This window comes from Rhagoletis pomonella, unplaced genomic scaffold, assembly GCF_013731165.1.
Source record: "Rhagoletis pomonella isolate Grant_MI unplaced genomic scaffold, Rhpom_1.0 Rhpom_scaffold_00006, whole genome shotgun sequence".
In the NCBI taxonomy this organism is placed as follows: domain Eukaryota; kingdom Metazoa; phylum Arthropoda; class Insecta; order Diptera; family Tephritidae; genus Rhagoletis; species Rhagoletis pomonella.
Window position 1 is genome coordinate 56551035 of NW_023458560.1, and position 12401 is coordinate 56563435.

General features: G+C 36.6%; 2 protein-coding genes and 1 long non-coding RNA gene across 4 annotated transcripts in view; 2 read left to right on the plus strand and 1 right to left on the minus strand.

The window, feature by feature from the left end:
* LOC118740992 (glycoprotein endo-alpha-1,2-mannosidase-like protein) overlaps positions 1-2158 on the plus strand; it is a 6548-nt gene extending 4390 nt beyond the window's left edge. The window contains exons 2-3 of the mRNA XM_036472770.1: positions 590-818; positions 1886-2158. Of these exons, the coding sequence (XP_036328663.1) occupies positions 590-818; positions 1886-2155 (499 nt within the window). The 3' untranslated portion in view covers positions 2156-2158. The remainder of the gene's footprint in view (positions 1-589; positions 819-1885) is intronic.
* Positions 1-11473, minus strand: part of LOC118740991 — a 27059-nt gene extending 15586 nt beyond the window's left edge. For both annotated transcript variants that reach the window (XM_036472769.1, XM_036472768.1), the window contains exons 1-2: positions 9414-11473; positions 7215-7438 (exon numbers count right to left, since the gene is read on the minus strand). In XM_036472769.1, the coding sequence (XP_036328662.1) occupies positions 7215-7438; positions 9414-11056 (1867 nt within the window). In that variant the 5' untranslated portion in view covers positions 11057-11473. The remainder of the gene's footprint in view (positions 1-7214; positions 7439-9413) is intronic.
* On the plus strand, positions 10680-11641 carry LOC118740993. The gene is made up of 2 exons (XR_004993211.1): positions 10680-10934; positions 11334-11641. It is a non-coding gene; the product is annotated as an uncharacterized LOC118740993 (long non-coding RNA).
* The last annotated feature ends 760 nt before the right edge of the window (positions 11642-12401 follow it).

Below are 12401 nucleotides of genomic sequence, written 5' to 3' on the forward strand. Positions count from 1 at the left end.
ACCTGTTTTAAAGGTCGCAGTGAAATATTAAAATGTAAGTGTCAAACGAAAGTATTTTAATAAATCGTCAGTTAGAGCAATTAAACAATTTTTGAGTTGTTTGAACAGGGGTGCCACCTGTTTAAAAAGATAAATTCAATTTATTTAATCATTCAAATGAATTATTGAAGTGAAACTTTTAATTGTGTGATTTTACTAAAATTATGAATCGATATATCTCAGATATAGTAATCCCTAATAACGAAAGTGTCATAACAGTTTTTATAGATGATTTCATTATCTACACTGGACTAGGAGGGGTAATTATTTTCAGAAGCACTCAATAATGATGTAGGGAGCAGATGTACATATACATACTACATATATTATGTATATAACAATTAAAAAAAAGTTGATATTGAAATATTTTAGTGTGTGCGTTTTTCGACCTGGAACGTATTATTTTATTTTACACTGATGTGCATACATATACATATAGGAATAACGGTTTTGCTGAACGAACCACATTCTGAAACGTACAACACAGCAGTTTAAACAAACATGTATTCACTTAAAAAATGTAATCATTCCTCATTTATATTCTCTACAGACTCAAAAACCACGTTGATATTATGCGACGACTTTGTTTCGAAGGCTTCTACAGTAAATTGCCGAGTAATGGCGCCACCTTTGCGAGCACCTGGAAGAATTGGTCCTATTTGAAATCATTCGCAATGACATATAAAATGTTATTTGTGCCAACTGTGGGACCAGGTTTTGCAGAGCGGAATAAATTTCCACGACACGGTGATATACAAAGGCATCGCAGTAATGGGAGGGTAAGTGAGAGATTTTATAAAAACAAACATGATGAAAATACTCGTAGTTAGAGAATTTAAACCAACAATGTATTGAACTTTTTTAAGTAGAAATTTCGAATATGAAGTTCTACATGGGTCAATCCATGCCAAATCGACCATTTTTGAATTGGATGAATTTCGGTCAGAACATTTCCCTTTATGATAAACGAAATTTTGCCAATGGAAAATAATTAATCATTTATTTTTAGAAAGTTATGCATAATTCTAAATTTCACAATTTTTCAGATTTTGCAAATTTATTTTTTAATATCTCAAAAGCTCTATTACATAGTTGCAAAAATGGTTCTGGTCAAGTTTTAAAGATGATATTAAGAGCTATAAAATAAATATATACAAAAATAGTAAAATCAAAAAAAAAAAAACAGAATTATGAAATGAAATCCTCGCAAGTGGAACAACTTGTAAAATTTTTTATACAATAGATCGTTTTTTTAAGGATATGAGTTTTCGAAATTTGAAAAATATTTTTGTTTGCAAACTTTAAATAAAGTTATGTTAAATCATTTTTATTTAATTTAAATTTAATTTTAATTTATAATTTGCAATAAAAACCTTTTTTCAAAGCTCAAAAATTCAAAACTTAAAAAAACATTTGAGAATTTCGGAACATTTTTAGATCAGTATCGCATAAAAAAAAATTTGCAAAAAATTTATATAAGTTTTGGCTTTTACGAGTTTTTTAATTTCAGCTTTCTGCAATGTTTTTGTATTTTTCCATGTTTTTTTTTTTAATATATATATACATACATATACATATTTTTATATAGCCCCAAATATCATTTTTAAAAAGGGGCCAGAACCATTTTAGTGACTAGTTTTTGAGTTGTTCACAAAATTACTTTGTAAAATCTGGGAAATTGTGAAGTTTTGAACTTTCCATATTTTTTTTTTATTTTCTTCCCTTTGGCATAGTTTTGTTATATGACAAAAGAAAAGTTCTGAACCAAATTCATCGAAATCAAAAATGGTCGATTCCAATACTTTTCATATTTACGTTAAACAATTCGTCTTCACTTTCCTTACAGTACTATGGTGTCGCTTGGCGTACGGCGATTCTCAATCACGTTGGCTTCATTAATATAGCCAGCTACAATAACTGGCCGGATGGCAGTCAAATTGAGGAGGTCATTCCGAAAGCTGGATTTCTAGACTATAATCCTGGTGCCAAAACTAAGTATATAGATTTAACTACACACTGGGTGGGCAATTTCTTAAAGACACGTAATGAGGCGGCCGCTGTTGCTGTTCCCGGTCAGCCGAGTTGTTATGAATTTTTGAATAATACGATTTGTTGAAAATAAATATATGGAAGAGTCATACTTATATTAAATTACATGAGTAAGAATACATATAAAGACATGTTACAAGCAATTTCAAAACTACTTAAGTAAAAAAAATTTAAATGAAAAACTATCTGCATACAATTTACAACTTTTGTAGTCAAAAACTTACAAGAGTATACATATACATACACTTAGCTAAAGCCCGTGGCTATATGCAATCAACAATAGTACAGTGGTCATGTTACTTTCTTTAAAAATAGATGATAGCAAACATTTACATAATATACTTAGTACGTAATTAGTTATTATCGGCAGATATTGAAGTCATATTAGAATGGTTGGAAGAGAGCCAAATAACATTTTGCTGTGCATTAGAAACTTTATATTTATACTTATTTACATACTACATACATACAGATACGTATTTATACTATATATGCCTAGGCACTAAAAAAGTTATCAACAAAATATGTGCGTACGGCTAAATTGCAGTGTTTTCTGTTTGTCTAACCGATTTCTTTATATATCAAAGGGTGACGGCTTGAAAATACATTAATCGATTGCGTTACATACATACATAAATATATTAGGTTAAAATTTAACTATTACGAATTTTTCATAATCACTTCGGGAATAGTTCAGGACTATTTCAGGATCATTACGTGAATAGTTTCGAGCTAACCCGAAATGATTCCGAAAAAGTCGTGAACTTGTCCCGAATTGATTTCGAGCAAGTCTTGTAACGGTTCTGAAATGATCCCTTATTAGTCCCGAAAAGATCGTCCTTAACTTGTACCAAATGAGCCCGAAATAGTCCTGAACTAATCCCGAATGGTCCTCAAACAGTCGCGAACTAAAAACGTCCTTAACTGCTTATTCCCAAATGATCCAAAACGAGTCCAGAAATAGTCCTGAACAAGTCTAGAAATTTTCCAAATCCACTCCCAAAATGGTCTCAAATAGTCGGGAAGTAGCTCCGAACTGGTCCCGAAATGGTCCTGAAATGGTCCTGAACAGGTCCCGAAACGATCCCAAAACGATCCCGAACTAGTCCCGATATGCTCCCGAACCAGTCCGAAAATGATCCCGAACTAGCCCTGAGCAGGTGCCGAACTACTCGCGAAATGATCCTAAACTAGTGATGTATGTTCGTTTGTCCACACAAGAAGCAATTACAGATTTTCTGCTGGGTTAATGCAAATTTTACCTATACGGAGAGCTAAGATATCTGCACATAAGAAATTCAATCAATTTGAAATTTCCTACAAATTTCCTTGGCCATTTTACCTTATTCAGTCCGCCCTGCTAATTACTATCTGATTTTACGCAATGAAAGAAAACGTTTTATTGTTAATACATTCTTAAGCTTATGTAACATGGTTTAAATAACTCGTCCTTCCTCTTCGAAAATTTTAGCCGTAAACTCATTTCTTCTAAACCCCCTTCAGTTAGGTTTGCTTGGAGACTCGGTAAGCCGGACTCTGGTTTCCCCTTCCATCGGTTTTTTTGAAAATTAATTCCCTATCTTCTCCTCATTCCTCCTCTCTTTCCTCCTCCTCTCACCGAACCGCTCGATTGGCGGTCGCGTAACAAATGGCTGTAGGGTGCGACTGTAGCTTCTTGACGTCAAAATTTAACCGGGGAACCCGAAAATCGTTCTTGGACATGAAGATAGTGATCAGAGTAGATTTTTGCTCCTCTACTGAAACGGTTCCGGTTGCAGAAATTCATGCAAGTGGGGTAAGTTTTTGATCGCAATTCATAGTGGAGGGGCTAAATATGTTTCTTTTGCATCTGGTTCATGCAGTTCACGACTTTATGCATTGGCGAAGGCGAGTACCACAGACGTTCAAACGATGAGCTGTAAGAGCTTTACAACGACATGGACATAGCGCTGCAAATTGAGATCCAGCGACTCCGGTCATGTCTTTCGAAAGGATACCGACGCTACAGCTATGAAAGTAATTAACTCGCAACCCACTGATGGTAGCAGGGGAAGAGGAAGGCATCCTCTGCGACGGAAAGATCAAGTGCAGAAGGACTTGGCTTCACTTGGCATTTCCAAAAGGCGTCAGATGGAACACTCGTCCAGAGTGCTCGAAGTATTTCTTCCGTGTATCACAATGTGATTAATTTGGTTCTTTGATCAGGGGAAACCCAAGTCTCTTTGTGTCTATTCCGATGTCGGTGTCTGGTACTACGAACTACCTTATTTGTAAGCCGTCAGGTCCAGTAGTTGTTTTACGTAAATCTGGGTCGCGTAGATGTCTTTGGAGGTGAATGGGAATAGGCTCTACCTCTAGCAAGTGTGATTTTCGGGGCTGTTCCTCAATTTTCGGGACTATTTTCGGTTTTTCAGAAATAAAATGCGTCTGTGATTTGCTTCGCAGACCTTAGATGAGGTGGGATGCGGTGAGGTTAGTTGAAGTGATTTGTGGTAAGTTAAGTTTAGGTGAGTGTAAGGCAAGGTGTTAATGGTTTTAGTTTTTTCTAAATCGTAAAGTATTTAGTTTGTAAGTATTTAGCCATCTATATACTAAATACCATAGTACTATAGTGGTAGTACATATTTTCGTCGGTAAAGTATGTACTTGAGTACTTTAGATCAGATCATTTAACGTCTGCTTTTTCGCCTTGATATCTAGCAATTACCTAATCTGATTAAATGCAATCGGATTCGAGTTAATCATGATTAAATTATAGTGATGTGCGGTCCCGAGTATTTAAAAAACCGGTTCTGCCGAGTCCGCTTCCAAGGAGAACCAGGAATTTGGACCGATTACGGTTCTCAAAAAAGTGGTAACGGAAATAGGCCCTTTCGAAATAGCGTAGCAAGAGATTTTAAAAACTTAAAAGAAAATAAAATTTTTGTTTTCTATTTTTGACATAAAGTAAAGTAAAGAAAATTTAAAAAATTTCATAAAAATAAAATTTAAAAACGTGTTTTCCACGTTAGTATTTCATTAAAAAAAGTGATGCTTTCATTTAAAAACATGATTTTTTCGATGTTGTCGCTGGTATTTTGACGCATTGAAATCGCGGCTGACAGTGGCAGTAGGATCCGCTTTCGGTTCTTTTGCAGTGGTTTTTCAGGTCTCTTTACTAATGTTTTCGGTTCTTTTTAACCCACAGGCAAATAAAAAATAAAATTTAATAACATTGATGTTTATACAAATGCAAATGTCTTTGAGAGCAATGCTTTAATCGTTTTGTGCCGTTCGTAATTCAGTTTATGTCAGTTAGTAGAATAAAGCCATCGCGTTTAGTTTCGAGCGTTCAGCGAAGCTCAAAATAAAAAGAAATTGGGGTCTCGTCATTAATGGGTTAAATCGAGTTTCGGTTCTTCGGGAATAGTTTTTCGATTCTTTCGGAATCGACTTTCGGTTTTTCCGCAACTGTTTTTTGGTTCTTTTGGAATCGAGTTTCGGTTCCGTTAGAACCGTTCTTCGGTTATTCTCTAAAGGACCCGGTTCTCCGGTACCGGTTACTCGGTTTTCTGTATCACTATTGAATACTGAAATTTAGCTGTACACACAAGTATCGCTAAAAGCGTTTGACATACATGCAAAAAAAAAAACGTATGTGTGAAAATTACGATGTGTGCTAAAGAATAACTCCAATAATGCCAATTGTATTAGCTAATCTTACATACTTAGTAACTATTGACATATATACATACATATACATAATATCTAAATCACTTTCTTATCATATTCTAAAAAAGAGTCTCCAGATATATACTTAGTATAGTTAAGATATGAAAAAAAGCAGTTTTTTTATCAAAAACATCGAAACTAGAAAAAAGTATTCAAAAGCAATTTTTAGCTTAGTAATATCACACTTGTTACACTACGAGAGTTTGGCGCAAATGCGAACGCTCTTTTGCATGCAATAAATTACTTAATAAAATAAAAGTAATAAGTACTCAATTTATAAAGAAATCTTATAGAATTTCAAATTTTTATTACTCTAAATATTAAAATAAATACATGTAAAACTTTCTTCATTTATACATGCATATATATTCATATATATAACGGTATATACATACATACTTACATATATATATAAATATATCAATAGCTTTAAATATAGTAGCGCCAATAAAAAATCAATAAATTAACATAGAAAACAGCATTCTTCCGAATTGTTAAATCGAGCGTTTTTGGAAATGGAATAATGTGGGAAAAAAAATAATTATGATTTCTGCTACACAAAAGATTTGAGGTACCAGTGCAGGCTGAACAAAGCAAGCCGTTATTTCCCCACGTTAACCCTCTCAGGACCATAAGCCTATAATCAAACAACTAATGATTTCAATTGTAAAATGTTATTCCTCGGAGCTAAATAAAAAAAAATTTCAAATTCAATGTAAAAAGTAATTTTTTCCAAAAAATTTTCATTAATTTCAACTAAAACCTAATTTTACCAAAGCTATTATTGTATTTTTTTTTTTAAATTATTTTTCCACAATTTTTATTTTCAAATATTGTTTTTCCCCAAAGAAATAATTTTTTGCCCACAAATAATTTTTTTCATACATAAGCTTTTATAATTTTGATAAACATCATTTTCTTTAAAAAAAATTTCTTAAACAAATTTAAAAAAGAAAACAGTTTTTTCTCCAAATATTTTTTTCTCTAAAAATTACTTATTTTCCTTATATTTTTATTCTCAATAAGTTGTTGTTTTTTTTGTAATCATAAAATAATTTTAGTTTTTTTTTTTGGTAAATGTTTTTTAACTTAGTTGATTGTTTGCGCAAATGTGTGTAACATCGACAAAGAACGTAAACGTTTACACTTCCGACTTTGCGTCGCATCTATTTAAAGTAAGATAAGGTGGAATCATCCAACCCTTTTCTCTCAAGCTGGTAATCTTTTGTCTGGCTGCCGACCAATCACACTTTTAGCTAGCCAGTCCTGTGAAGTTTCCCGGGACTGACATCAGCAACCCGCGAAGTTTCGTTCTGGGCAACCCACGTTTTTTGCTATATATACTTATTTGATGTGATTTTAAGGCTATGATTCTTAGTCTAACGGAAATTACCAAAATATAGTTATTTACTCACCCTTCCAATCGTGCTCGTCCGCGCCAGGTTGCGACCAGAATGGTATGCTTGAATCCTGCTTGAAGTTCTCATCAACCAAGCATTGGAAACAGAACGAATGTAAGCAGTTCAAGGTGCGTGGATCACGAAAGATGTCGTTGCAAATACGACATTTTAAATCATCGGAGAATAATGAGGTGTCCTGTGTGACACGAATCGAAACACTGGGGCTCGGCGATGGACTTCTGGATAGAACAAAAAGAGGGATTGGTTAAAAAAAATTCTCCTCCTTTTCTCATAATGTGTATATTAGACCCTTGTGTCTTTAAAAGGGTTAAATGAATTGCAAATTTTAGTATGGGGTTGAGAGAGTAGAGCATTCATAGCAAACGATCACTGATAGCCAAATTATTACACTGTGTATCTAAATGCGACCAATACAAAAAATACTCGAATTCTGTATGGCAATTATGAAAGAGGAAGAGCTCTAGAATATTTTACCACCTGCCATCTTGTCCGTAAACGGATTTTTTTTTTTTACAGTGTAACTATTGAAGTTTTCCTCATTTAGTCTCTAGTAGAACTAAATCATTTGAGTAATCTCATGTAAAACTACATTTACCATTAATCTTGTTTTTAAAGGTCTAAAGTAAAATTTAATGGCGCATATTTTTGTGGAATATTTTAACCCACTATTTCTGACTCGTGTGGGTCGTTTCGACCCTTGTTTGTGTATAATCTAGTGGTAATTGAAATTTGTCCCCTTCCTGTTTAGCTATTTATCTGACGACAATATAATTATGTATATTCAGTAAATCCAAGATGGCCGCCGCCCCAAAATGGTAGATTACATAGTTTTTCACAACCCTCTCAATATGGGTATAAAATAAAAGGCTTGACCTGATTACAGTACACTATGAAAAAATTAATAATCCAAGATGGTCGCTAACAGAAAATGGCGGATAAGTTGACCCAACAAATTTTGCTCGGTTCGGGGCACTTTATCACATATCCGCCATATGCCCGATCTGCTCGACTTACATCAACTTCTTTGATCTGTCGCCGCCAGCTGCGATTTGAATGCATCAAAAGAGCAACGGAAACATGGAAAAAATCATGTTTTTAAATCGAAACAAATATTTTTAAAATTAAATACTAACGTATAAAACGCCTATTTGAATTTAATTTCTTGTATTTTACTTTATAAAATTTTTCTAACCCAAATATAGACTAAGGAATGAGTGTGATATATGTATGTATTTATTTATTTTCTTTGCTTTACTTTATACAAAAATATAAAAAGGAATTGAATTTTTGTAAAAACTTTTTAAACAATTTTTTTTAAGCTATTTCGAAAGGGTCTATGCATTTACATTACCACTTTCTTGAGCACCGGAACCGGTTCGAACTAGTCCCGAAAATAGTGCCAAAATGGTTCTCAAAGAGTCTATAAATGGTCCTGAAAACGTCCCCAAATTATCCCGAACAAGTATTGAAATGATCCCCAAACGGTTCCTTATTAGTCCTAAAATTATCCCGAACTAGTCGCAAAGTATCACTAAACTGAGGGCTGATTAGGTCCTGAACTAAAACCAAAATTATCCAGAACTAACCCTAAAATGTACCTGAATAGTCCCGAACTAGTAACAAATTGGTCCAGAACTAGTCCCAAAATGGGCCTCAAATAATGCAGTATTCCCTATATGATCCCGAACTAGGCCAGAAATGTTCCTAACTGGATAGGAACTAGCCCGAAATGGCTCTGAAATAGCCTTGAACTACACCCGAAAAGGTCCTGAAATCGCTTGAACTACACCCGAAAAGGTCTCGAGATAAGATATTTACACATCAAAAAAATTGTGACGTTTAGAGCCAAAACAACTGGTGGTCCAATATTATAGAACTCCTTATATTTCATAATAATTTCATACCGCATTCGTGGCTTTTTTTTTGGCTCACCCACAGTGTTATTCATCTCTCTAGAGTTCAAGGTAATGCAAAACCGTACAAAGCATTCATTCATTTGACTACGCGCACGCAAAACACACTGTTGCAAATGGTTCACATTGCTATTTCGTATGTATTTAGCTCATTAGCACAATTCCCCGCCAACCATTTCCTAACATCATTCTTTATCATGTCTGCGAGTATAGTCCCTTTGATCCCGGCTTCGCGCACGTGAAATAGCATACCCAGTGAAGTGTATGCGTACCAACGCACCTTGAACGATTTGCTGACGACGCTTCGATGAGTTCGGTTGGCTGCAGTGCGCGCGCTTCACTCAAGCGCGGCGACGCTGCGCCGCCCAACGCCATCACAGTGGAAGGGGAGGGCGTCAAAGTACGCGCTGGTGACAACATTTGTGGTGTTAGAATAGGTGTGAGTGCATTTTGCTTCCCAGCTGCTGGCTGCGGCATTGGTGACAAGCCTCTCGATGTGGGCGATTTTAAGTTCAATGAGCGATTATCGTTCAATTCCTTTATTTGTGTTGCTACTTGTTGTCGTTGGTGTTCTTTAGGCATTGCTTCACCAGCAGCAACATGTGGCATATTACGCGTCACATTACCGCGCCCTCTGGCATTAACAATTTTTAGCATTTCACTGCCGCCGCCGCCGCCACTACCGCTGCCACCACCACTGCTCAGGCTACTACTCCGTATCGACACCGATGACGCCGCACTTAGCACATTATCCATTAGCGATTCCGGCGAGGTAGAGCTACCAGGTTGTGAATTAATTTCACTTATACTCGTATCCTCCGCATCCGGTAATTTATTTGCTGCTGCTGCTGCGGTTGGTGGGGCGCCTGCCGCGTTTGTTATTGTTGGTGGTGTTGTCGATGGTGCTTTTGGCGTTAAAGCTGGTACCAGCTCAAAGTGGTCGTTGGTGAACTCGGGCGCGCGCGAAAATCGTGTAACTTTTTTGACTTTTTTGTTGGCAGTCGCACTCGTCGTTGAGGATGTTAGAGATGGTAAAAGCGACGCTGGAGGCGGCGGCAGCGGTGGTGGTGTGGGCGGATTGGCAGTCGCCATTGGCACTTTTGTTAACGTTGCGCTACGATATTGTTGTTGTTTTTGCTCCAAAGGTTCTCTGCTGCTGCTGCCTTGAGTCGGCGTATAAGCACTTGCCGCTGCTATTTCGCGCCTTGGCGTTGCGACCGCTTCCACTGCTGACGCTACCGGCATATTCTGCGCTCCCTCTGCCACCAACCACTTTTGTTTCTGCTGTTGCTGTTGATCGAAGGACGTTAGCACGATTTCCGGCAGATCGCGCCCATCTTCAAAACGTTTAAACCCGCTTGCGCCGCCCTTTTGTGTCGCCACATTTATCGGCACTATTGTGAAATTTAGCGGCGCATATTGTTTTGGTTTGGTTTTCTCCAACTGTTGCTGGTGCTGTGTTTGCTGACGCCTACTATGCCGTGGACAAAATCCACTAGCGCTTGCCGCATTCGTATTGAGTGCGCCCCGCTCGTTGGCCTTTTGCTGCTGCTGCTGCTGCGCAATTTCTGTTTCTCGCGACGTGTTTGTTTTATCGATTTTTCGCGACTGTGATTTTAACGATATTTTTTCTGTGCTCAAACTTAATTGCAATTTGCCACGCTCACGTTCACTACTTACGCTTGGATGAAAAGTTTTTGGAAACTCAGGAATTTCAGTTTTCTCGCAACGTAATTTTCGATAGGACAACTCGATATCTTCGTCTTCGTCAGCCTCCTCGTTGCTCACAATTTCATAATCGGTTAGTAAATTTTCACTCGCGCTTTCGTAATTATCGGGACTTAATTTCGAGTCATGTTCGAAGTTCGACTCAAACTCGTATGATTTTCGATGCACCTCAAAGCCATATTCGCTGTTATTCATTCTAATTTTTCAAAAATTTCCACACTAATGGGACTAAATATTTATATAATGCACTTGAGGTTATTGACAATTGGTCTCCCAACGGTGTTTCGTTCTAGCGCGCGCGCCTCTAAGTAAAGTCCATTTCGTACTGATTCGAATTCGCTTTGCAATCCCAATACATTGCACTCAATTTTTTTTTGTTTGGTAGAACTTGACATGGAAAATACCATTTAATCTAATTAGTCTGGTATTTCTACTTCTGTTTTCATTTATGTTCGCTTCTGCAACGTGCAAGTGGTCTATCGTATTGTGTTACAAACCGGCAGCGTCTTCAATGTGCCGTTACTCATGGTATGTGGACGACGAAAGTGGGCAGCTGGAGCATTGCGGAAAGGTAAATATTGGCTAGTTGGAAGTGTTACAAATACGCATCGTATGCGGCGGCATTTGGCGAATTAAAGGCATGTGAAATCGAGCGTGGAAAATTTTTGGTTCGAAAATAGTTGAGGGCGCCTAAATAGAATTAGACATATGTAAGTATGTACATGACACAGTTATTAAAGCACAGTAATAAAGGGTGTTTCATGTGGGTTTCAGAGGAAATTAATTTTGGAAATATTTCGAAATAAAGTTAGAAGTTTAAGGTGGTCACAGCGTTATTTTGAAATAAATAAAGTGGATACTTTGCTCAATACACTTGGCATGGTTTATCCAATACATAAACAAAAATAACCCTGTTTCGACAGGTCAGAGTTTCGATGCAACGGAACATTTTCGCTAAAAATATAGAGGATGATTCTATAGGACCGCAGATTTTATTCTTGAATTACATTTGGATTTTCAATACCACAAATGTGGCAGTTTTGGTTTTCCGTTTAGGTGATAATGTGCCTCATCGCTCATGGCGATCGCATTTCTTGAATAGCGGTGACGTCAGCCTTAGTATTCCCGAAGACATCAATCACCTATGCAAAGGCACCCTCCATATTAAGATACATGCCCTCAAATCATAGTCAAATCGAGAAATTTGCTTCAAGGCAGACACCTTCTAGCGGCTGAACCTCATGGTGAACAAATGCTGTAATCTTCAGTGGAACCTTAAAACCAGTACGTCGAAATTGCCCCAATAAAGCTTTTTCTTTTTGCCATGACTCAAAGCTACACAAGTGCTAGTTAGTGCATCTCGCACGAGTTTTCTCATGTTACACGGTAATTGCATAGTCGAGTAAAAATCGGAGGAGATAAGTGATCAGTAAATTGTTGGTACGCCTAGTTCGGATAACTTTTCTATCATTGACGCTAAGCTCAATTATCAATTCATCAGTTGTCTGGCAGCGCTAACTAATAGACTGCTGATTTCAAT